Below are 25,333 nucleotides of genomic sequence, written 5' to 3'. Positions count from 1 at the left end.
ATATTAATGTCTCAATATTGGCTCACTAGTTGTGATAAGTGTGCCATAGTAATATAAGATCTTAATATTAGGGGAAAGTGGGTGAGGGGGATCTTGGAACTCCTTGTACTGTCTTTGCAACTTTTTCATAAATCTAAAACAAAAAGTTTATTTAAATATAAATAAATAAATAAATTTTAAAAAATGTACAGAAAATCATTGAATTGTCCCTTGTATAATAATAAGTGAACTTCATGGTATATAAATTATATCTTAGTAGAGTTGTTTAAAAGGTTCTGAAGAAGGTCAGGGTGGGCTGAGGGCTGGGCTGAGGCGGGGTCAGGGCAAGGTCAGGCAGGGCCAGGCTGGGGTCAGGCGGGAGTCAGCAACCCTGGCAATGGGCACGGAGGCGTGGATCGCCCAAGGCCGAGGCCAGCCTGTGGCCCTTCTCTGGCTGCTGCTGCTGCCCGTGGCCACCCTGGAGCTGCGAGGGTCCCCGGCCACGGCCACGGCCGCCCCCGGCTGGGCTCCAGGCGCGGGCGGAGCGGTGGAGGGCAGCGCTCCGACTCCGGAAGCGCAGCGGTTGGCCCCGGGAGCCACAGGTGCGTTGGGGCCTCTGTTGAGGGCTGAAACGGCCTAAACTGCAGGGCCTGAGGGGGCCGGCTGTGACCAGGGCCTGGGTGCCCTGAGTCACTGAATTTCATCTTTTCTCTGCCCTGGCCAACAACCGGGCAGCCCAGAGACCCCCTCAACACAGGTGGGTCACCGACTCCCCACTGTGGAGCCTCTGGGTGGGAAGTGCCTCTGTGGGACCGTGGGACCTCTGTGGGACTGTGGAAGTGGGGACATAGCAGGGTCTGACCCTGAGGCTGGGTGGCTGGGTGGAGGAAAGCACCAGGACTGATGAACGAGTGGCCCTGAGTCCAGGGCCGCGGGTCTCATTCCCCTCCGTGAGGCCCTGGGAGCGCAGGCCCTAGACCAAGATGCCCGCTCTCAGGGGGCCTGGGCACACCCCCTGCCCTCCCAGGTGTGAGTCCTAGAGCCAGGGCTGTCTTCATTAGCCCACTCCCTCTTCTTTTAGAAATGTAGAATCCTGAGTCAGAGAGGGGGAATGACTTTCCCCAGCTCACACAGCACCACAGACTGCAAATCTCCCTCCCTAAGACACCGGGGTGACATGGAGGAGGCACAGGCCCTAAGAAGCCATGATCTTGAGCAAGTAATGTTGGCAACTTCTGAGACCTTTAGCTCTTTGATCTACAAGAGTAGGCATTGAGGTGTGCTAGTTGAGGGAAATAAGGTCTGTGACGCGCCCAGCCCTTGGCAGCCTCACTCGGGGATGTCCTTCTCCCTGCAGATGCTGCTGTGAGCTGCTGTGGCTACCCTAGGTCCCCCCTTGCCCCATCCCACCAGACCTCTGGGTCCTCATCCCCACAGGGCTTGCTCTGTCCAATTCTCAGGGGCAGCCAGTGAAAGTAGAGTCCAGGTAGCGCTGTCATTTTGGCTAGGCCACTGGACGCTTGGCCTTGGTTTTCCCATCTATGAAGTGGACAGGGCCTTCCTGGTAGTGGCATTTGGGGTACTACTAGTGTCTCTTTCGTAGGTGGCAGGGGAGTCTCCACAGTGTGCGGGAAACCCAAGGTGATGGGGAAGATCTACGGTGGCCAGGACGTGGTGGCTGGCCAGTGGCCATGGCAGGCCAGCTTGCAGTACCAGGGCTCACACGTCTGTGGAGCTGTCCTCATTAACTCTCGCTGGGTCGTTTCCACTGCCCACTGCTTTCTGAAGTAAGTCCTCCTTCCAGGGTGCCAGCACAGGCACTGGCAGGCGAGGGGGATATGGGGGAAGAGGAGAAGAGGGGTGATGGGCATCCCACGTCAGCTCCTCTGGGCTTTTCTCTGGGGCAGTCTGTGGCCTTCAGATGCATGTCATTCCTGCCTTTGGCCTGTGTACCCTCCACCTGGACTGGCCTCCCTGCTCACCTGCTCAGATCCGCCTCATGCTCTGCCATCAGGCCCTGTGCCTGTCCTTCAACACAGATGTGCCTCAGGAGAGTGGCAGTGTCCGTCCTGGCTGCCATGCAGTGTGGGCCAATCTCAGATCACAGCTTCTTCTTAACGTCCCCACATTTCCAGGTGTCAGATTCTAGGCAGGGACCTGGGACCGCATGTCTGGCCAGCAGCTGGGCAATTCTTCTTGTTACTCCTGCACAACTGTGTGCCCAGGAGTAGTCATGGCCGCTGGTGTGCGTTGTGGGGAGCCATGGTGCCAGGCTGCATAGGTGGGAATTGGGGCTCCCTGGGAGAGTGACATGGCTGCTCAGGAGTCTAATTCCCCTGGCCGTCCTGGGCCTGGCTCAGTGCCTGGGTCTGAACAGATGAGGAGGGGTCCCCAGGGAGTTGGGGCATCACAGCCCAGGTCTGGGAGCTGGAACTTTCGGAGCTTAGAGTCCTATTGGCGCCTACTCCATACGACGATCCATGCAAGCCCCTTTGTGACATCAGGGGTGGCAAGTCCCCACCTCACCCTGTCTCCATCCTGTCACAAGAGAAGGCCCAACATGGGTGAGAAGGGCAGATGCCTGGGCTGGGGGTTCCGGAGAAGGGCTATGCAGAGCGAGGGGCTTGCTGGAGGGGAAGGGTTTGGGCAAGGGGAGCATGAGTGGGTCTCCAGGTGGACGAGCCGTGCAAACAGTCAGGGAGGTGGGAAGTTTCAGCACCTGTGTTCAGGGAACAAGGCAAGGTTCTGTTTCCTGCACTCATTTGCTCATTTATTTAACAAGTCTTTTGTGAGTCCTTATAACTGAGTGGACAAGCAGCCCTTGGGCAGGAAGGTGTTTAAAGAAAGGAGAGGTCAGGAAGAGTGTGGGGCCAGAAGGTGGACTGTAGGGAGTCTTGGGAAGGGTAAAGTTAGAGCTGGGATTGAGCCAGAACTCCTCCTGTGTACAATCAAAGACCTTCATTTGATACGCCACCAAAGATCTTTCCAGCACAAGGATTCAGTGCTCCTCTGATTATAGTGTGTGATGGAGAAGCCGTGTGTCTGAGGTTGTAAGTAGAATAGCAATTAGCCCCAAGAAAGAAGGACTCCTGAACGCTAGAAATGGGGAGATAAAAGCTGTCTAGCATCATGTGGGGTAGAGGCCTGTGGGCAGTTAGATGAGGATGCAGGGAAAGAGCTAGCCCACACGCGGAGATGATGGTGACAATGTGCCCTTCTTCCTCCAGAAAATCTCACGCCCCGGAGAACTACCGGGTTCTGTTAGGAAGCACCCAGCTGCACCAGCACACCCAGCACACCCGAGAGATGTCACTGAGTCGGATTATCATGCACCCAGACTTTGAGAAGTTACATCCCTTCGGGAGTGACATAGCCATGTTGCAGCTGCTCTTTCCTGTGAATTTCACCTCCTACATCATCCCCGCCTGCCTCCCAGTCCCTGGCATGCAGCTACCCAGTAACTCATCCTGCTGGATAACTGGCTGGGGGATGCTCAACGAGGAAAGTGAGAGCGTGTAGGAGAGTCGGGTTGGGGGCAGATGAGGGTGGGGAGGAGGAAGGGGAGAAGGACAAAGGAGGGAAGAAGGGAGGTGTGGCTCCTCCTGAGGGGTCCCCAAGCAAAGAGGCACTGGACCTTGGCCCACTAAGCGTCATTTCTAGAGGAGTGGACCATTCTAGTTCTAGTTCTGAAAGTGTGTGATGGTAAAGCTTCAGTGTTCCCTAAGTGCAAAGGTTTACACTGAAAGTCTGGGAATCTTTGACTTTTGGAATCAAGATTCTGGGTTCTTGAAGTCTTTCTGGTTCTGGATTCCAAGCTTTTAATCAACCATGGATCTGAGATGACTTGATTCAACTCAAAGGTCATGCTTGGGGCCTGGTCCATTGCAGGCCACTGACAAACAAACACCCTGATTTCCCATTGCCACAAGAGGAGCTTGGGAAAAGTGGAAGGAAAACACACGTACGACTTCTGACCTCTGAGCCTGCCTGATGAAGTTAGAATGATTATGACTTAAGAGTGTTTCACTCTCTGAACCTCACTTTGCTCTTCTCCCAACGCAGCTCAGCTATCTACTTTGGAAGCTTGTTAGGTGCACTGCATAACGCAGGAAAAAAATTATGTTTTTTAAGATTGAAAGAGGAGAAATGTAGGCAAAGACTTATGAGCCAGAGTCTTTATTAAAGAAAGGAGTATTTATGGTTGGGGGAAATGCTTATGGTGCAAAATTAAGGGGAAAAAGAATATATATATTTTAATTATTTGTAGGGTCATAATTTGGTACCGTGTTTCTCAACAGAGGTGCTACAGGCATTTTGAACAGACCCTGTCTTCATTGGGTGGGAAGTGCCAGCATCCCTGGCCCTTGCCTACTAGTATGTCATGAACACTCCCTAATCATAGGACAAACAACCAGGTTCCCAGCATTCTCACACCACATACACAACACATACACACCACACATACACCACATTTCACACACACACACACACACACACACACACACACACACACACACACACACACACACACACACACACAGACTGTTCCTCCTTGAGGACAGAAACCCTGTCTTTCTTGTTTTAATATCCCAGCCTGTGGCCCGGGCAGGGCCAGGCACCTTGTAGGTACCCCACTGCTGCCACCCTGGTCCTATAGACCATAATTGCTTGCCTGTACCTCCAGACTGGTCTCTGAGATCCCACCCTGTGTGCTATACTTTAGTCTCCACATAGCTGTCTGAGTGTTTTCTTTAAAGCAGGAGTCATGCCAGTTCCCTGCTCATTACCCTCAGTGCCTTCTCATTTATACCTAGAAAAAAGTCATAACTCCCTACCTTGGCTCTCAGGCCCTGTGTAATGTTGGCCCCAATTCCTCTCTGCTCATCTCCTACTACATCCCTTACCCACACCATCCCAGCCAGCAGGCCTCCTTCCTGCTTGAAAATGCCAAGGCCATCGCCACCTCAGGACCTTCACCTTGGCTGCCTCCCTGGCCTCACTTGCTCTCCCTGCTAACCTTGGCATGACTCATTTCTTTACATGTACAACTCAGCTGCTCCTCTGAGGAGTTTTACTTGATCATATGAGCTAAAACAGGCAACCTCTAATAGCATATGTCCCTGTTTTATTTCCTTTACACCACTTATTAGATCTAAAACAATTCTACTTATGTACTTCATTTACCCTGTTGATACAAAAAGCTCAGCTTCCCTGTACACCAGTGCTAAATAGAATCTTGGAGACAGAGTTCTGGGTGAAGTAGAAAAGGATAGCTTTATTACTTTGCCAGGCAAACGGGGACACAGTGGGCTCCTGCCTCGAAAAACTGTGTCTCTACTTGGAGAGGATAGTGAGAAGTTTCACAGTAATGGTTCAAAGAGGGCATGATCAGCTCTTGGACGTCCTGCTGATGAGGTGGGGGTGAGGTAAGTAAGAGTCAGCATCATCAACCTTCAGGTTCCAACTGGTCTGGGCTCTACATGCTTGTGGGCAGCATACCATTGTTAATCATTAACTTCTCCCACCTGGAGGGGGTTTCAGTATCTGCAAAACAGCTCAAAGATATTGTTTTGTATATCCATTGTTGGGGAGCCAGGACCTTGCCCCAGGGCTGCACTATGTTTCTCTTGACTGTTTCTCACTGGTCTCGCATCCCCTCCCTTCCCTGATTAACAACTGCTTGAATCTGCCCGTTGGAACTCAGAGAAGGTCATGGAGGCTGAATGAAGTCTATTTCCTGTAATCAAAGAAATGGGGGACACAGAAAGCCTTTGTGCCCAGGAGCCCCTCAGGGCCCTGCTCGGTATCCCTGTCTCCCCCAACTAAGAATGTTCCTGTGTATCGTTAGTGTCTAAAAGATACTGAACACAAGGACAGAGGAATAAATGAGTGATTGGAGGAGAGGGTGGATGGGTGAAGGGTAGGTGGGAGGATGAGTGGGTGGAAGGAAAGATGGGTGGGTGGGTGAAAGGATGGTAGGCAGAGATAGTTGGAGTGAGTGGAGATGGATCAAAAGATGGGTAAATGGGCAAATGGATGGAAGCGTGAGTGGATGAATGGGACATGAGGAAAGAGGAAAGATAGGTAGATGGATAGAGGAATTGGTGGATGGATGGAAAGGTTAATGATAGACAAATGGAGAGCGGATGGGATGGTCTGTGAAAGGGTAGGTAGGTTGGTGAATGGTTGCTAAGCACCACTGAGTGGCATGTGTTGGTGGGATTTGCCTTTTTCCTTTGTAGAATAGGAGAGGTGTGGTCTATTGCTATGAGGGAGGTGGAGGGAATAGGATGAGTTTGGAAAAGTTTGAGAAAAGGGGGAGGGCTTACTAGGCATAGGTAGAAGACTGAAACCGTGCTGAAGGCTCAACTGTGCTGAGAAAAGTCCATGTTGAAGTGGTGAACAGTAAGACAGAGTAGCCTGTAGCTAAGCCACAGCACCCTTCACTGATTTCCTCCTTATCCTCGCAGCGCCTCTGCCCGAACCCTTCCATCTCCAGGAGGGTAAGGTGGGCTTCATTGAGAACAAGTTTTGTAATATATTTTACGGACTTAGAAAAGGCAAGAACTTCTCCGTGCATGAGGACATGCTGTGTGCTGGGGACTTCTCGACAGGAAAGGCCATCTGCCAAGTGAGTAAGGTCATTTCTGTTCTTCCCTTGCCTGTTCTCAGGGCCTCAGTTTCCCTAGGGGAGGGGCTGTGTTGCCTCTACTGTCTTTGTGGAGACCCCTGGGACTTCCCATTTCCTCCCTCCACATGTCTTCCTGGGCTCAATTCCTTGGCAGTGTCCCCCAGGATAGCCCCTTCCTAAGCCCCTTCCACATAAGGGCATCTACTGGCAGCACCCTCAAACAGCATCTTTTTATGAGGCATACCTTAAAGTTTTTATTTAAGTATAACATACATACAAAAGAATCTATTCATGCTGTTTTCATAAGTTGGATGAACTTTCACATAGTTACGCAACAGATGACCAATACCCCAGAGGTCCCACTCACACCTCCTTCCTATCACCAACACCCAACAGAAACCACCATCTTCACTTTTGACAACTTAGATTCGATTCTGATTATTCCATAAATAGAATTTATTTCCAGTTGTCAATCTTTCGTGTCTTTATATTTGTGAGATTCATCCAAACTGTTAAATGTAGTTATAGTTTGTTGAGTCTCATTGCTCTACAGGACTCTATTGTGTGAATTGAATTCTATGATCAGTTCTACTCTTGATGGGTATTTTAGAGGTTTCCAAGTTTTTCATTTCATTTCACTTCCAAATATTTTATCTTCTATTTCACAGAAACCCTTGAGTAGAATTGTTGAATTAAAAGGAATGTGTATATTCAGCTTTGGCAGATATTTCCTAACAACATCTCCAAAGTGGTTGCACCATTTCCACTCATTCCAGCAGTGGATGAGAGTTTAATATTTATTTATTTTATTTATTTATTTTCCTTATTTTTTTTTGGCTGTGTCGTGTCTTAGTTGCACCACAAGGGATCTTTGCTGAAGCATGCGGGATCTTTCGTTACGGTGCGCGGTCTCCTCCGGTTTCTCTCTGGTTGTGGTTCTCAGGCTTCTCTCTAGTTGTCGCGTGTGGGTTTTCTCTCTCTAGCTGTTGTGCGTGGGGCTCTGGAGTGCATGGGCTCTGTAGTTGTGGCATGCAGGTTCTCTTGAGGCGCACGAGCTCATTAGTTGCGGCACGCTGGCTTAGTTGCCCCTGCGGCATTTGGGATCTTAGTTCCTCAACCAGGGATTGAACCCGCGTCCCCTGCATTGGAAGGCAGATTTTTTACCACTGGATCACCAGGGAAGTCCTGGATGAGAGTTTATATCCTCGCCAACACTTTGCACTTTCCATCTTTTCTCATTTTGATAGCTTATGGTGGTTTGCATGTCCCTGATGACAAGTTAAATGTACTTTCATATGATTATTGTCATTGGATATCTTCTCTAAAGTTTCCCTTCCAGATTTTCCCCCCTCTCACTTTTCTGTTGGGTTGTCTTCTTTTCCTTTAGGGGCTCCTTGTGTATTTTTACATATTACAGGTATGAGTCCACTGTTGGATATTTGAATTGTAAACATTTCTTTCCTCTCTCTGTAATGCCCAATTTTAGAGGTAGGCAAACAGGTCCGGAGAGGGAAAGTCGCTACCCTAAAATAAGGCAGCACAACCTGGTCCCCCGTATTCTGACTCCAAGCCTAACCTGACCTCCACCATATCCGCCTCAGGGCCCAGCCTCCCAAGCTGGCATCATGTGCGGAGCTCTTGCATAGATGGCATTGTGGAGTGGAGGGGAGAGTATTAGGGTTCTGGAGTTAGAGACACTGCTCTGCCCTGAAGGTCTTTTCACTTTCTGAGCCCATGTCCTCATTTATACTGTAGGATTCTGAGGCCTCCTTCATGGGATTGTCGAAAGGATGGTGTAGTGGTTGGATAGTGTCCCCTACATTTGTAACCATCTGGAATCTCAGAAAGTGACCTGATTTGGAAATAGGCCTTTGCAGATGTGATTAGCTAAGAATCTCGAGATGAAACCATTTTGAGTTTAGAGTGGGCTGAGGGATAGACAGAGAGGTACTTGATTTCAGACTTCTGGTTTCCAGAACTGTGAGAAGAGAAATTTCTGTTGTTTTTGTAGTGACCCAGTTTGTGGTAATATGCTTTGGCACCCCAGGAAATGCACACAGGAGGGATGGGATGCGCCTGGTCCTTGAGAAGGCCTCACGGACAGCTGTTTTCACGGCAGCCCAGTGGAGCTGCTGAGCCAGAGGGAAGAAGCTCGGCCAGCTGCCCTCCTGGTAGGAGGTAGACCCAGCTTTCTTGGTTCCCAGTGCACAACCCATGGCTGTCTGGCTTGGGCCGTTGTTCTCACAGAGTCAGCTGCACCTGCAGGTGAAATAAAGGGCTGAGTCCCCCGAGTCCCCATCTGGCTGTCACCGTAGACCTCCCTTCCAGCCTGGAGAGGTCATGGCCATGGAGTTCAGGGCCGGAGCCCTTTGTCTGCTTACCTGCTGGCCATCCATTCTGCCTCTTGACCCCACCCCCTCTCGTTTCTCCCCAGGCTGAGGACACCATTGAGCTGGACACCCAGGAGCCCCAGCACATGGCCCCTCCTGCCCCCCCTTAGCCTTTCAGTCACCACAGCCTGTCTGAGAGGTTCCATCTAGATTCATCTTCTGTCACATGCCTGCTCTGGTCCCAACCTCCAACCGGGACTCTCTTCTCTCACTGAAGTGCCCTCCCCCAGCACAGGACACCCAGAAACAAGTCTGAGGAGAGACAGACCCCAGGAGCACTCAGTGCTCAGACTGTGGGGCAGGACAGAGCTGGGTCCAGTCTTCAGTCTGTAATTTAGTGATTACGACCTTAGATAACCCGTGAAATGGGGTTGCTAACGGCCTCCACTTAATAAGGTCCTTATAGAAGATTCAGTACTGTGCCTGGCATTCAGTAGGTGCTTAACACCTGCTGGCTTTCAATCTCCTGGCCTGGTCTGCCTCCCTCTATCTGGATTGTACCTGTTCTTCTGGGCCTGTCTTAGACCTGTCCTCTCACCCAAGGTAGAATTCATTGCTCTGGCCCTGCCCAACACACACACACACACACACACACACACACACACTGTTTGCTGCGTGTCTTCAGTAGTGCAAAGTGCAGCTCACTTTGCGTGGGATACATTAGTGTTGGGCCTTCCTCTGCCTTCTGAGAACTCCCCAGGGGCTAGGAGGCTATTGGAGCCCTTCCCATCTCCCTCGGACTGGCCCAGAATCCATCATAATATAGACAACCACATGGCTCATCTGCACGAATCCCTGAGGCCTGGAGTGGACAGGGACCAGGCCTTCCCCTGGCCTTGAACAGCTTGGGGTGGGTACACTGTGGGGAAGGCTAAGGGCACCCCAGCTAGGGAGCACAGAGGGGAAGAGCTGAGGTGATGATGGCACATTCCCAATCTCCAAGAAGACCCCGTGTATGACTTTCTTGGGTCTGCGGTGACAAATCACCTCAAAGTGGGTGGCTAAAACAACAGAACTTTATTCTCTTACCTTTCTGGAGGTCAAAAGTCTAAAGTCAAGGTGTTGGCCGGGCTGGTTCCTTCTGGAGACTCTAGGGGAGAATGTTTTCTTGCTTTTGCTAGCTTTTTCGAGGCCGCCAGCATTCCTTGGCTCATGGCCCCTTCCTCTGTCCCCAAAGCACATTGCTCCTACCTCTGCTTCTGTCATCACATCTCCTCCTCTGACTCTGGCCTCCTGCCGCCCTCTTTCCTCATGAGAATCTTTCTGATTACATTGGGTCCACCCAGATAATCCAGGATAGTCTTCCTATTTCAAGATGCTCAACTCCATCACAGCTGCAGAGTCCCTTTTGCCACGTAAGGTAACATAGCCAAAGGGTCCAGTGATGAAGATGGGCATCTTTGAGGGTTATTTTTGGCCAGCTACACCATGTACCCTTCTCTCTCCTTCAAGCCACCACTTCCCCCACCCCCTCCTCAGCTGGAGATCTTCTCATTTCACTGAGAACGCCAAAGCAATCAATCAGCCTAGAGCCCATTCATCTTGCCAGCCCCACCCTAGCACCTTCCATCTCTCCTGAGCCTCATGGCCCATCCCAGCCAGTCTCTCCTGGAGCTCTGGGTGCCCAAAGGCTCTCCTGCTAGGTGTGGTGGTACCTCAGTGGTAGAGCTCCAGCCAGAGGGATGGCCAGAGGCAGGGAGTGCGGCAATGCCTAGACAGGTGTGGACGCTGGGAAGACACTTTCTTGAGGCCTCCCAAGATCATCTTAGGAAGGGAGTTCCTGTGCAGGGTCCTGGCTCCAGCCAGTGGCATCCCAGTGTTCATGTGCATACGAGTCCATCTGTGCTCACCTGCCAGTGAGGGTTCAGGATATTTGGGCAATGCCAGGATTGGAAAGAACTTCCACTGAACCCTTTGAATGGCATCTAGTCCATATTGGATATGTGCTAAATGGGAAATTTACCACATTACCATGGGTTAGGAAGGCTGGGGCGGGTGCATTGCGAGGCCTCCTGGGATCCCGATGGCTGCACAAGGACTCTGTGTCAGGCATATTGGTAGGAAGGATGACTAGAACATTGATTCAAGGCTTATTGCCAGGCCACTAAGTCCTGAGTCAGCTAAGCAGAAAGGAGACACCAGGCTCCAACTGCTGGAGGTCTGTGGACATCTTGGGCCAGGCTGGCCTGGGCCCCTACACAGAAGAGAGCAGTGTCATGTGGGCTTGGGGGGCAGTGAGTTGGGCCCCTTCAGACTGTGGAGAGCAGGAGCATGGGGATGGGTGAGGAGGGTGCTGGAAGTCGACTCTAGGAGCAGAGGTCTGAGGACTGCCAGCCTGCACCTCAGCCTGGCATCAGGCCTCCTCTCTCTGTTTCCCACTTACTCTGCTAGACCCGCCACATTCAACAGCCCTCTATGCTGCAGGCTGGAAGCCCCTTCCTCATGGCCTGGGTCATGTACTCCAGTCCAAGTCAATTGTCCCGCACTCTGGGAACTTCCGTCTACCTCCGTGGGGAACTGGTCCTTGTTCCTCCAAATCCCACGAGTGACGGTTCTTTACTTTGGGAAAGATCCTTACTCCCTTGTACTACAGACACCTGGCAAAATGTCTTACTTCCTATTAAAGGCTGAATTATGCCCCCCCCCAAAATACATATGTTGAAGTCCTAACCCCAGTACCTCAGAATGTGACTTTTTTTTTTTGGTTGCACCATGTGGCATGTGGGATCTTAGTTCCCCTACCAGGGATGGAACCCGTGCCCAATGCAATAGAAACGTGGAGTCTTAAACCCCGGATCTCCAGAGAAGTCCCCAGAATGTGACTTTATTTGGAGTAGAGCTTTTAAAGAGATAATTGAGTTAACATGAGGTCGCTAGGGTAGCCCCTAATCCAATATGATTGGTGCTGTTATAGGAAGGGAGAATTTGGACACAGAAACACACAGAGGGAAGACAATGTGAGGACACAGGGAGAAGATGACCATCTATCAGCCAAGGAGAGAGACTTTAGACTTCTGGGCTCCAGAACTGTGAGGTGATAAATTCCTCTTGTTTAAGCCACATTGCCTGTGGTATTTGTTATGGCAGCTGGAGCTGACATATCTTTCCTCTGAAGGCCTGTGCACCCCCATGGCAGGAGTGGTGTCTGCAAGTGAAGACACCTTTCTCTCTCCCCAGCTGGACTCCTTCAGTGTCCTCACTCCTGCTTTCCTCCTGGGATAGTCTCCCTGCCCGGTCCTGTTTCCTTGACCACGGAGTCAGACAACAGACCTCAAGGGAAAGGGTGAGTGCTGAGGATCAAGGCGGGCAATAGGGCCCCAAGACAGGAGCAAGATGACTCTTTCATTAGTTTGTATTTGTTTTTTTCATGCTTGGTTCGTGGGGTGGCAGCAGTTGGACAGGAAAGCAAAGAAGGGACCACTGAAAGGTGATGGGGCTGCGGGAGGGGAGAGGCAGAAGGTTCCAGCGAGGAGACTGGACCCTGAGGCAGAGAGCAAGAGCAGAGGGGCTTGGGGGATCACTGCAGGGCTTTCCATACGGCCCCAAGCATGAACAACAGCAGGGGCCAGCTCTGTGGAGGCACAAAGGCTGTGCCAGGCCCAGGCGAGCCCGCAGCCTGCAGAGTCTGGTATGGAAACAGGGTCTGAGGAGGAGCGGATGTGGGCTCAGGGAGAGGTGTGAGTCTCTGGATCTCGACGATCCAGTCGGTGAAGTAGGTGACGTTGGTGAAGATGCTGGGGTAAATGGGATGACGGCAGTCAAAGCCCCAGCTGGACAGCCCCATCAGAACCCAGGCACTGGCGAAGTCACAGACGAGGGGCCCCCCGGAATCGCCCTAGGAAAGAGATGGGAGTTCATGTGGGTGACTGAGCCAGGTCTGAGAAGACCAGGTAGCAAGGTGGGGCTTATGAGTCTCTGCCATCCAGGCTCACTCAGGTGCACCTCTGTGAAAGTCCCAACACCAGCGTCCCACTGCCGAGCAGCCCTATTAGGCCATGCAGGCAGGCAGTGGAATCGTGCTATAGGAAGTTCCTGATTGACCCTCAGGACAATCATTGATCTAAACCTATCAACATATGGACCTCTGTGCCCAGCGAGGCCCTGGTGGTCCAGGACGGGCACTATCCAAGGCCGAGAAGGGACAGCTGCACCGTAGGGCCCAAGAGAGCTGCTCTGTGAGTAAAGCCTGGCCAGCTAAAGCTGCGTCAGTCCCCAGCTCTTGCAATACCCTGAACTGCAGCAGCATGTGCCCACGTGGGTCCTCCTCCTTTTTCATTCATTTAGTTAGGCCTTTAATTTTTCTCTCAACTTCTTGGTTGAACATTTTCAGAAAATGCCCATACCCAGGCATGGTGGAGGCAGCCTGTTTTGCTCGGGGAGAAGATGGGGGTCCCCAGAAAGCTGCTGAAGTCCTAAAATGCTGTCAGGGCAGGACAATCTGCTTGGAAATCCCCTCACTCATCAGCCAAAGCGAAGGTCCCATCCTTGGGGGTGGGGGTGGGGGAGCAGGGGCCATAGCCATGCTTGCTGCTCCTCCACTCACCTGTCCAACACGCACATCAAGCATCCAGGGCAGCCTCCGCCTTTGGGCACAGCGGTGAAATGACAAGGCTCCTCTTTTGCGGTGCTTTTGTAAATAAGCCAATTAGCCTGCCATTGTCAGATGTGACATGTGGAAACAAGCCATGGAAGGGACAGGACAGGAAGGGAAGGGCACTTCATAGGGTGGAGGCACAAAGCTTTCCTGTGCTGAGACTCCAGGCAAGAAACAACCTAACTTTCTGATGCAGGAGAAGGGGGAGCAGTAAGCGCAGACAAGGAGAGGAGGGTTGGGCCAGGTGTGGGGGGAGGAAGAGCAGTGATGTGTGCGGAGCAAGGGGGATAGATGGGACATGGGGTCACAGGGCCTTATGGTGGGGGGTTAGAATTGACCCCCATGGAGAACTGTCTAGGTTATGTCTAGCACCTGGATCACTCTGGTGCTGTGTGGAGAATGAACCAGTTGGGAGGTAGCTACAGGACGGAAGGTGAGAGATTACTGATGGGGAGGGGCCAGGGCAGTAAGAAACAGTCAGATTTGGGGCAATATGTTGAAGGAGGCAACAGGACCTTTCAAATCTGAGCCTTTCTCACCAACCAGGGAGGAACTGCAGAGGGGAAGCAGCAGGCTGAGCACGGAGCCCTGGGCTCTCCAGCATTTAGAGGTGGGAGGGGAGGGGACAAGGTGCACAGCAGAGTAGCTGGCTAGTCCTGGTGCCCAGGAAATGGGAGTGAGACTTGCTGAAGTGCTGAGTGAGAGGAGGACTCAGGTCCACAGGTGGCTCTGGCAAGACAGGCTCTTGGGGATGTTGGTCATGTGGCTCTGGTGGCACATTGGCGACACTCCTGGGTGGAGTGGGTTAGATTCAGTGCTGCTGTGAGTCTTTTGGGGAAGGAAGGCAGAGAAACTGGGCAATTGCAGGAGGGAGAGTGCTGTTGCACGTTTACACAGGAGCCAGGAAAGAGGGAGACAGAAGACGTGGAGCAGGAGAGCCTTTGGGCACCCAGAGCTCCAGGACAGACTGGCTGGGATGGGCCATGAGGCTCAGGAGAGATGGAAGATGCTAGGGTGGGGCTGGCAAGATGAATGGGCTCTAGGCTGATTGATTGCTTTGGCGTTCTCAGTGAAATGAGAAGATCTCCAGCTGAGGAGGGGGTGGGGGAAGTGGCGGCTTGAAGGAGAGAGAAGGGTACATGGTGTAGCTGGCCAAAAATAACCCTCAAAGATGCCCATCCTCATCACTGGACCCTTTGGCTATGTTACCTTACGTGGCAAAAGGGACTCTGCAGCTGTGATGGAGTTGAGCATCTTGAAATAGGAAGACTATCCTGGATTATCTGGGTGGACCCAATGTAATCAGAAAGATTCTCATGAGGAAAGAGGGCGGCAGGAGGCCAGAGTCAGAGGAGGAGATGTGATGACAGAAGCAGAGGTAGGAGCAATGTGCTTTGGGGACAGAGGAAGGGGCCATGAGCCAAGGAATGCTGGCGGCCTCGAAAAAGCTAGCAAAAGCAAGAAAACATTCTCCCCTAGAGTCTCCAGAAGGAACCAGCCCGGCCAACACCTTGACTTTAGACTTTTGACCTCCAGAAAGGTAAGAGAATAAAGTTCTGTTGTTTTAGCCACCCACTTTGAGGTGATTTGTCACCGCAGACCCAAGAAAGTCATACACGGGGTCTTCTTGGAGATTGGGAATGTGCCATCATCACCTCAGCTCTTCCCCTCTGTGCTCCCTAGCTGGGGTGCCCTTAGCCTTCCCCACAGTGTACCCACCCCAAGCTGTTCAAGGCCAGGGGAAGGCCTGGTCCCTGTCCACTCCAGGCCTCAGGGATTCGTGCAGATGAGCCATGTGGTTGTCTATATTATGATGGATTCTGGGCCAGTCCGAGGGAGATGGGAAGGGCTCCAATAGCCTCCTAGCCCCTGGGGAGTTCTCAGAAGGCAGAGGAAGGCCCAACACTAATGTATCCCACGCAAAGTGAGCTGCACTTTGCACTACTGAAGACACGCAGCAAACAGTGTGTGTGTGTGTGTGTGTGTGTGTGTGTGTGTGTGTGTGTGTGTGTGTGTGTGTTGGGCAGGGCCAGAGCAATGAATTCTACCTTGGGTGAGAGGACAGGTCTAAGACAGGCCCAGAAGAACAGGTACAATCCAGATAGAGGGAGGCAGACCAGGCCAGGAGATTGAAAGCCAGCAGGTGTTAAGCACCTACTGAATGCCAGGCACAGTACTGAATCTTCTATAAGGACCTTATTAAGTGGAGGCCGTTAGCAACCCCATTTCACGGGTTATCTAAGGTCGTAATCACTAAATTACAGACTGAAGACTGGACCCAGCTCTGTCCTGCCCCACAGTCTGAGCACTGAGTGCTCCTGGGGTCTGTCTCTCCTCAGACTTGTTTCTGGGTGTCCTGTGCTGGGGGAGGGCACTTCAGTGAGAGAAGAGAGTCCCGGTTGGAGGTTGGGACCAGAGCAGGCATGTGACAGAAGATGAATCTAGATGGAACCTCTCAGACAGGCTGTGGTGACTGAAAGGCTAAGGGGGGCAGGAGGGGCCATGTGCTGGGGCTCCTGGGTGTCCAGCTCAATGGTGTCCTCAGCCTGGGGAGAAACGAGAGGGGGTGCGGTCAAGAGGCAGAATGGATGTCCAGCAGGCAAGCAGGCAAAGGGCTCCGGCCCTGAACTCCATGGCCATGACCTCTCCAGGCTGGAAGGGAGGTCTACGGTGACAGCCAGATGGGGACTCGGGGGACTCAGCCCTTTATTTCACCTGCAGGTGCAGCTGACTCTGTGAGAACAACGGCCCAAGCCAGACAGCCATGGGTTGTGCACTGGGAACCAAGAAAGCTGGGTCTACCTCCTACCAGGAGGGCAGCTGGCCGAGCTTCTTCCCTCTGGCTCAGCAGCTCCACTGGGCTGCCGTGAAAACAGCAGTCTGTGAGGCCTTCTCAAGGACCAGGCGCATCCCATCCCTCCTGTGTGCATTTCCTGGGGTGCCAAAGCATATTACCACAAACTGGGTCACTATAAAAACAACAGAAATTTCTCTTCTCACAGTTCTGGAAACCAGAAGTCTGAAATCAAGTACCTCTCTGTCTATCCCTCAGCCCACTCTAAATTCAAAATGGTTTCATCTCGAGATTCTTAGCTAATCACATCTGCAAAGACCTATTTCCAAATCAGGTCACTTTCTGAGATTCCAGATGGTTACAAATGTAGGGGGACACTATCCAACCCACTACACCATCCTTTCGACAATCCCATGAAGGAGGCCTCAGAATCCTACAGTATAAATGAGGACATGGGCTCAGAAAGTGAAAAGACCTTCAGGGCAGAGCAGTGTCTCTAACTCCAGAACCCTAATACTCTCCCCTCCACTCCACAATGCCATCTATGCAAGAGCTCCGCACATGATGCCAGCTTGGGAGGCTGGGCCCTGAGGCGGATATGGTGGAGGTCAGGTTAGGCTTGGAGTCAGAATACGGGGGACCAGGTTGTGCTGCCTTATTTTAGGGTAGCGACTTTCCCTCTCCGGACCTGTTTGCCCACCTCTAAAATTGGGCATTACAGAGAGAGGAAAGAAATGTTTACAATTCAAATATCCAACAGTGGACTCATACCTGTAATATGTAAAAATACACAAAGAGCCCCTAAAGGAAAAGAAGACAACCCAACAGAAAAGTGAGAGGGGGGAAAATCTGGAAGGGAAACTTTAGAGAAGACATCCAATGACAATAAACATATGAAAGTACATTTAACTTGTCATCAGGGACATGCAAACCACCATAAGCTATCAAAATGAGAAAAGATGGAAAGTGCAAAGTGTTGGCGAGGATATAAACTCTCATCCAGGACTTCCCTGGTGATCCAGTGGTAAAAAATCTGCCTTCCAATGCAGGGGACGCGGGTTCAATCCCTGGTTGAGGAACTAAGATCCCAAATGCCGCAGGGGCAACTAAGCCAGCGTGCCGCAACTAATGAGCTCGTGCGCCTCAAGAGAACCTGCATGCCACAACTACAGAGCCCATGCACTCCAGAGCCCCACGCACAACAGCTAGAGAGAGAAAACCCACACGCGACAACTAGAGAGAAGCCTGAGAACCACAACCAGAGAGAAACCGGAGGAGACCGCGCACCGTAACGAAAGATCCCGCATGCTTCAGCAAAGATCCCTTGTGGTGCAACTAAGACACGACACAGCCAAAAAAAAATAAGGAAAATAAATAAATAAAATAAATAAATATTAAACTCTCATCCACTGCTGGAATGAGTGGAAATGGTGCAACCACTTTGGAGATGTTGTTAGGAAATATCTGCCAAAGCTGAATATACACATTCCTTTTAATTCAACAATTCTACTCAAGGGTTTCTGTGAAATAGAAGATAAAATATTTGGAAGTGAAATGAAATGAAAAACTTGGAAACCTCTAAAATATTCATCAAGAGTAGAACTGATCATAGAATTCAATTCACACAATAGAGTCCTGTAGAGCAATGAGACTCAACAAACTATAACTACATTTAACAGTTTGGATGAATCTCACAAATATAAAGACACGAAAGATTGACAACTGGAAATAAATTCTATTTATGGAATATTCAGAATCGAATCTAAGTTGTCAAAAGTGAAGATGGTGGTTTCTGTTGGGTGTTGGTGATAGGAAGGAGGTGTGAGTGGGACCTCTGGGGTATTGGTCATCTGTTGCGTAACTATGTGAAAGTTCATCCAACTTATGAAAACAGCATGAATAGATTCTTTTGTATGTATGTTATACTTAAATAAAAACTTTAAGGTATGCCTCATAAAAAGATGCTGTTTGAGGGTGCTGCCAGTAGATGCCCTTATGTGCAAGGGGCTTAGGAAGGGGCTATCCTGGGGGACACTGCCAAGGAATTGAGCCCAGGAAGACATGTGGAGGGAGGAAATGGGAAGTCCCAGGGGTCTCCACAAAGACAGTAGAGGCAACACAGCCCCTCCCCTAGGGAAACTGAGGCCCTGAGAACAGGCAAGGGAAGAACAGAAATGACCTTACTCACTTGGCAGATGGCCTTTCCTGTCGAGAAGTCCCCAGCACACAGCATGTCCTCATGCACGGAGAAGTTCTTGCCTTTTCTAAGTCCGTAAAATATATTACAAAACTTGTTCTCAATGAAGCCCACCTTACCCTCCTGGAGATGGAAGGGTTCGGGCAGAGGCGCTGCGAGGATAAGGAGGAAATCAGTGAAGGGTGCTGTGGCTTAGCTACAGGCTACTCTGTCTTACTGTTCACCACTTCAACATGGACTTTTCTCAGCACAGTTGAGCCTTCAGCACGGTTTCAGTCTTCTACCTATGCCTAGTAAGCCCTCCCCCTTTTCTCAAACTTTTCCAAACTCATCCTATTCCCTCCACCTCCCTCATAGCAATAGACCACACCTCTCCTATTCTACAAAGGAAAAAGGCAAATCCCACCAACACATGCCACTCAGTGGTGCTTAGCAACCATTCACCAACCTACCTACCCTTTCACAGACCATCCCATCCGCTCTCCATTTGTCTATCATTAACCTTTCCATCCATCCACCAATTCCTCTATCCATCTACCTATCTTTCCTCTTTCCTCATGTCCCATTCATCCACTCACGCTTCCATCCATTTGCCCATTTACCCATCTTTTGATCCATCTCCACTCACTCCAACTATCTCTGCCTACCATCCTTTCACCCACCCACCCATCTTTCCTTCCACCCACTCATCCTCCCACCTACCCTTCACCCATCCACCCTCTCCTCCAATCACTCATTTATTCCTCTGTCCTTGTGTTCAGTATCTTTTAGACACTAACGATACACAGGAACATTCTTAGTTGGGGGAGACAGGGATACCGAGCAGGGCCCTGAGGGGCTCCTGGGCACAAAGGCTTTCTGTGTCCCCCATTTCTTTGATTACAGGAAATAGACTTCATTCAGCCTCCATGACCTTCTCTGAGTTCCAACGGGCAGATTCAAGCAGTTGTTAATCAGGGAAGGGAGGGGATGCGAGACCAGTGAGAAACAGTCAAGAGAAACATAGTGCAGCCCTGGGGCAAGGTCCTGGCTCCCCAACAATGGATATACAAAACAATATCTTTGAGCTGTTTTGCAGATACTGAAACCCCCTCCAGGTGGGAGAAGTTAATGATTAACAATGGTATGCTGCCCACAAGCATGTAGAGCCCAGACCAGTTGGAACCTGAAGGTTGATGATGCTGACTCTTACTTACCTCACCCCCACCTCATCAGCAGGACGTCCAAGAGCTGATCATGCCCTCTTTGAACCATTACTGTGAAACTTCTCACTATCCTCTCCAAGTAGAGACACAGTTTTTCGAGGCAGGAGCCCACTGTGTCCCCGTTTGCCTGGCAAAGTAATAAAGCTATCCTTTTCTACTTCACCCAGAACTCTGTCTCCAAGATTCTATTTAGCACTGGTGTACAGGGAAGCTGAGCTTTTTGTATCAACAGGGTAAATGAAGTACATAAGTAGAATTGTTTTAGATCTAATAAGTGGTGTAAAGGAAATAAAACAGGGACATATGCTATTAGAGGTTGCCTGTTTTAGCTCATATGATCAAGTAAAACTCCTCAGAGGAGCAGCTGAGTTGTACATGTAAAGAAATGAGTCATGCCAAGGTTAGCAGGGAGAGCAAGTGAGGCCAGGGAGGCAGCCAAGGTGAAGGTCCTGAGGTGGCGATGGCCTTGGCATTTTCAAGCAGGAAGGAGGCCTGCTGGCTGGGATGGTGTGGGTAAGGGATGTAGTAGGAGATGAGCAGAGAGGAATTGGGGCCAACATTACACAGGGCCTGAGAGCCAAGGTAGGGAGTTATGACTTTTTTCTAGGTATAAATGAGAAGGCACTGAGGGTAATGAGCAGGGAACTGGCATGACTCCTGCTTTAAAGAAAACACTCAGACAGCTATGTGGAGACTAAAGTATAGCACACAGGGTGGGATCTCAGAGACCAGTCTGGAGGTACAGGCAAGCAATTATGGTCTATAGGACCAGGGTGGCAGCAGTGGGGTACCTACAAGGTGCCTGGCCCTGCCCGGGCCACAGGCTGGGATATTAAAACAAGAAAGACAGGGTTTCTGTCCTCAAGGAGGAACAGTCTGTGTGTGTGTGTGTGTGTGTGTGTGTGTGTGTGTGTGTGTGTGTGAAATGTGGTGTATGTGTGGTGTGTATGTGTTGTGTATGTGGTGTGAGAATGCTGGGAACCTGGTTGTTTGTCCTATGATTAGGGAGTGTTCATGACATACTAGTAGGCAAGGGCCAGGGATGCTGGCACTTCCCACCCAATGAAGACAGGGTCTGTTCAAAATGCCTGTAGCACCTCTGTTGAGAAACACGGTACCAAATTATGACCCTACAAATAATTAAAATATATATATTCTTTTTCCCCTTAATTTTGCACCATAAGCATTTCCCCCAACCATAAATACTCCTTTCTTTAATAAAGACTCTGGCTCATAAGTCTTTGCCTACATTTCTCCTCTTTCAATCTTAAAAAACATAATTTTTTTCCTGCGTTATGCAGTGCACCTAACAAGCTTCCAAAGTAGATAGCTGAGCTGCGTTGGGAGAAGAGCAAAGTGAGGTTCAGAGAGTGAAACACTCTTAAGTCATAATCATTCTAACTTCATCAGGCAGGCTCAGAGGTCAGAAGTCGTACGTGTGTTTTCCTTCCACTTTTCCCAAGCTCCTCTTGTGGCAATGGGAAATCAGGGTGTTTGTTTGTCAGTGGCCTGCAATGGACCAGGCCCCAAGCATGACCTTTGAGTTGAATCAAGTCATCTCAGATCCATGGTTGATTAAAAGCTTGGAATCCAGAACCAGAAAGACTTCAAGAACCCAGAATCTTGATTCCAAAAGTCAAAGATTCCCAGACTTTCAGTGTAAACCTTTGCACTTAGGGAACACTGAAGCTTTACCATCACACACTTTCAGAACTAGAACTAGAATGGTCCACTCCTCTAGAAATGACGCTTAGTGGGCCAAGGTCCAGTGCCTCTTTGCTTGGGGACCCCTCAGGAGGAGCCACACCTCCCTTCTTCCCTCCTTTGTCCTTCTCCCCTTCCTCCTCCCCACCCTCATCTGCCCCCAACCCGACTCTCCTACACGCTCTCACTTTCCTCGTTGAGCATCCCCCAGCCAGTTATCCAGCAGGATGAGTTACTGGGTAGCTGCATGCCAGGGACTGGGAGGCAGGCGGGGATGATGTAGGAGGTGAAATTCACAGGAAAGAGCAGCTGCAACATGGCTATGTCACTCCCGAAGGGATGTAACTTCTCAAAGTCTGGGTGCATGATAATCCGACTCAGTGACATCTCTCGGGTGTGCTGGGTGTGCTGGTGCAGCTGGGTGCTTCCTAACAGAACCCGGTAGTTCTCCGGGGCGTGAGATTTTCTGGAGGAAGAAGGGCACATTGTCACCATCATCTCCGCGTGTGGGCTAGCTCTTTCCCTGCATCCTCATCTAACTGCCCACAGGCCTCTACCCCACATGATGCTAGACAGCTTTTATCTCCCCATTTCTAGCGTTCAGGAGTCCTTCTTTCTTGGGGCTAATTGCTATTCTACTTACAACCTCAGACACACGGCTTCTCCATCACACACTATAATCAGAGGAGCACTGAATCCTTGTGCTGGAAAGATCTTTGGTGGCGTATCAAATGAAGGTCTTTGATTGTACACAGGAGGAGTTCTGGCTCAATCCCAGCTCTAACTTTACCCTTCCCAAGACTCCCTACAGTCCACCTTCTGGCCCCACACTCTTCCTGACCTCTCCTTTCTTTAAACACCTTCCTGCCCAAGGGCTGCTTGTCCACTCAGTTATAAGGACTCACAAAAGACTTGTTAAATAAATGAGCAAATGAGTGCAGGAAACAGAACCTTGCCTTGTTCCCTGAACACAGGTGCTGAAACTTCCCACCTCCCTGACTGTTTGCACGGCTCGTCCACCTGGAGACCCACTCATGCTCCCCTTGCCCAAACCCTTCCCCTCCAGCAAGCCCCTCGCTCTGCATAGCCCTTCTCCGGAACCCCCAGCCCAGGCATCTGCCCTTCTCACCCATGTTGGGCCTTCTCTTGTGACAGGATGGAGACAGGGTGAGGTGGGGACTTGCCACCCCTGATGTCACAAAGGGGCTTGCATGGATCGTCGTATGGAGTAGGCGCCAATAGGACTCTAAGCTCCGAAAGTTCCAGCTCCCAGACCTGGGCTGTGATGCCCCAACTCCCTGGGGACCCCTCCTCATCTGTTCAGACCCAGGCACTGAGCCAGGCCCAGGACGGCCAGGGGAATTAGACTCCTGAGCAGCCATGTCACTCTCCCAGGGAGCCCCAATTCCCACCTATGCAGCCTGGCACCATGGCTCCCCACAACGCACACCAGCGGCCATGACTACTCCTGGGCACACAGTTGTGCAGGAGTAACAAGAAGAATTGCCCAGCTGCTGGCCAGACATGCGGTCCCAGGTCCCTGCCTAGAATCTGACACCTGGAAATGTGGGGACGTTAAGAAGAAGCTGTGATCTGAGATTGGCCCACACTGCATGGCAGCCAGGACGGACACTGCCACTCTCCTGAGGCACATCTGTGTTGAAGGACAGGCACAGGGCCTGATGGCAGAGCATGAGGCGGATCTGAGCAGGTGAGCAGGGAGGCTAGTCCAGGTGGAGGGTACACAGGCCAAAGGCAGGAATGACATGCATCTGAAGGCCACAGACTGCCCCAGAGAAAAGCCCAGAGGAGCTGACGTGGGATGCCCATCACCCCTCTTCTCCTCTTCCCCCATATCCCCCTCGCCTGCCAGTGCCTGTGCTGGCACCCTGGAAGGAGGACTTACTTCAGAAAGCAGTGGGCAGTGGAAACGACCCAGCGAGAGTTAATGAGGACAGCTCCACAGACGTGTGAGCCCTGGTACTGCAAGCTGGCCTGCCATGGCCACTGGCCAGCCACCACGTCCTGGCCACCGTAGATCTTCCCCATCACCTTGGGTTTCCCGCACACTGTGGAGACTCCCCTGCCACCTACGAAAGAGACACTAGTAGTACCCCAAATGCCACTACCAGGAAGGCCCTGTCCACTTCATAGATGGGAAAACCAAGGCCAAGCGTCCAGTGGCCTAGCCAAAATGACAGCGCTACCTGGACTCTACTTTCACTGGCTGCCCCTGAGAATTGGACAGAGCAAGCCCTGTGGGGATGAGGACCCAGAGGTCTGGTGGGATGGGGCAAGGGGGGACCTAGGGTAGCCACAGCAGCTCACAGCAGCATCTGCAGGGAGAAGGACATCCCCGAGTGAGGCTGCCAAGGGCTGGGCGCGTCACAGACCTTATTTCCCTCAACTAGCACACCTCAATGCCTACTCTTGTAGATCAAAGAGCTAAAGGTCTCAGAAGTTGCCAACATTACTTGCTCAAGATCATGGCTTCTTAGGGCCTGTGCCTCCTCCATGTCACCCCGGTGTCTTAGGGAGGGAGATTTGCAGTCTGTGGTGCTGTGTGAGCTGGGGAAAGTCATTCCCCCTCTCTGACTCAGGATTCTACATTTCTAAAAGAAGAGGGAGTGGGCTAATGAAGACAGCCCTGGCTCTAGGACTCACACCTGGGAGGGCAGGGGGTGTGCCCAGGCCCCCTGAGAGCGGGCATCTTGGTCTAGGGCCTGCGCTCCCAGGGCCTCACGGAGGGGAATGAGACCCGCGGCCCTGGACTCAGGGCCACTCGTTCATCAGTCCTGGTGCTTTCCTCCACCCAGCCACCCAGCCTCAGGGTCAGACCCTGCTATGTCCCCACTTCCACAGTCCCACAGAGGTCCCACGGTCCCACAGAGGCACTTCCCACCCAGAGGCTCCACAGTGGGGAGTCGGTGACCCACCTGTGTTGAGGGGGTCTCTGGGCTGCCCGGTTGTTGGCCAGGGCAGAGAAAAGATGAAATTCAGTGACTCAGGGCACCCAGGCCCTGGTCACAGCCGGCCCCCTCAGGCCCTGCAGTTTAGGCCGTTTCAGCCCTCAACAGAGGCCCCAACGCACCTGTGGCTTCCGGGGCCAACCGCTGCGCTTCCGGAGTCGGAGCGCTGCCCTCCACCGCTCCGCCCGCGCCTGGAGCCCAGCCGGGGGCGGCCGTGGCCGTGGCCGGGGACCCTCGCAGCTCCAGGGTGGCCACGGGCAGCAGCAGCAGCCAGAGAAGGGCCACAGGCTGGCCTCGGCCTTGGGCGATCCACGCCTCCGTGCCCATTGCCAGGGTTGCTGACTCCCGCCTGACCCCAGCCTGGCCCTGCCTGACCTTGCCCTGACCCCGCCTCAGCCCAGCCCTCAGCCCACCCTGACCTTCTTCAGAACCTTTTAAACAACTCTACTAAGATATAATTTATATACCATGAAGTTCACTTATTATTATACAAGGGACAATTCAATGATTTTCTGTACATTTTTTAAAATTTATTTATTTATTTATATTTAAATAAACTTTTTGTTTTAGATTTATGAAAAAGTTGCAAAGACAGTACAAGGAGTTCCAAGATCCCCCTCACCCACTTTCCCCTAATATTAAGATCTTATATTACTATGGCACACTTATCACAACTAGTGAGCCAATATTGAGACATTAATATTAACTGAGGTCCATTCTTTCTTTTTTTAAATTTTTTTAAGCTTAAGGTGTATAGCATAATGATTTGACTTCCATGCATCATGAAATGATCATCAGAATAAATTTAGTGAACATCCATCATCCCACATAGATACAAAATTAAAGAAATGGAAAAAAAAGTTTTTCCTT

The 25,333-nt window shown here is 51.2% G+C and overlaps 2 protein-coding genes across 8 annotated transcripts; one reads left to right on the top strand and one right to left on the bottom strand.

The window, feature by feature from the left end:
* The first annotated feature begins 805 nt into the window (after positions 1–805).
* Positions 806–16,464, top strand: LOC309664696 (putative serine protease 47). Of its 5 annotated transcripts, none has more exons than XM_082470384.1 (6): positions 806–1,766; positions 3,207–3,484; positions 6,450–6,610; positions 11,915–12,034; positions 12,178–12,283; positions 16,316–16,464. In XM_082470384.1, the coding sequence occupies exons 1-4, from the start codon at positions 1,624–1,626 to the stop codon at positions 11,978–11,980; spliced, it is 648 nt and encodes a 215-aa protein (XP_082326510.1). In that variant the 5' UTR covers positions 806–1,623; the 3' UTR covers positions 11,981–12,034; positions 12,178–12,283; positions 16,316–16,464. The 5 variants fall into 5 exon arrangements, with proteins under 5 accessions (XP_082326510.1, XP_082326509.1, XP_082326511.1 ...); XM_082470383.1 differs by having other exon boundaries at positions 12,116–12,283; XM_082470385.1 differs by lacking the exon at positions 12,178–12,283.
* Positions 12,410–23,981, bottom strand: LOC309664698 (putative serine protease 47). 3 transcript variants are annotated; one of them, XM_082470388.1, is made up of 3 exons: positions 23,401–23,981; positions 21,683–21,960; positions 12,410–12,835 (listed from the first exon to the last, which is right to left on the bottom strand). In XM_082470388.1, the coding sequence occupies exons 1-3, from the start codon at positions 23,541–23,543 to the stop codon at positions 12,807–12,809; spliced, it is 450 nt and encodes a 149-aa protein (XP_082326514.1). In that variant the 5' UTR covers positions 23,544–23,981; the 3' UTR covers positions 12,410–12,806. The 3 variants fall into 3 exon arrangements, 2 of the variants coding, with proteins under 2 accessions (XP_082326514.1, XP_082326515.1); XM_082470389.1 differs by lacking the exons at positions 21,683–21,960; positions 23,401–23,981 and adding an exon at positions 13,544–13,776; XR_014265989.1 differs by lacking the exons at positions 12,410–12,835; positions 23,401–23,981 and adding an exon at positions 17,986–18,737 and having other exon boundaries at positions 21,683–21,975.
* Positions 23,982–25,333: the final 1,352 nt, after the last annotated feature.

The sequence above is a fragment of the Balaenoptera physalus genome (genome assembly GCF_965194825.1).
Source record: "Balaenoptera physalus genome assembly, chromosome: 7".
Lineage (NCBI taxonomy): Eukaryota > Metazoa > Chordata > Mammalia > Artiodactyla > Balaenopteridae > Balaenoptera > Balaenoptera physalus.
The sequence above is the reverse complement of the archived record's forward strand: the minus strand, read 5'-3'. Positions and strand labels throughout refer to the sequence as shown.

Bases quoted from the DNA above. Each gene is read 5' to 3' on its own strand.
- LOC309664696 (XM_082470381.1), top strand. From the start codon at position 1,624: ATGGGGAAGATCTACGGTGGCCAGGACGTGGTGGCTGGCCAGTGGCCA. The intron at 1,767-3,206 runs GTAAGTCCTCCT...TTCTTCCTCCAG, and splicing joins ACTGCCCACTGCTTTCTGAA to AAAATCTCACGCCCCGGAGA. The intron at 3,485-6,449 runs GTGAGAGCGTGT...TTATCCTCGCAG, and splicing joins GGGGATGCTCAACGAGGAAA to CGCCTCTGCCCGAACCCTTC.
- LOC309664698 (XM_082470388.1), bottom strand. From the start codon at position 23,543: ATGGGGAAGATCTACGGTGGCCAGGACGTGGTGGCTGGCCAGTGGCCA. The intron at 21,961-23,400 runs GTAAGTCCTCCT...TTCTTCCTCCAG, and splicing joins ACTGCCCACTGCTTTCTGAA to AAAATCTCACGCCCCGGAGA. The intron at 12,836-21,682 runs GTGAGAGCGTGT...TCTCTTTCCTAG, and splicing joins GGGGATGCTCAACGAGGAAA to GGCGATTCCGGGGGGCCCCT.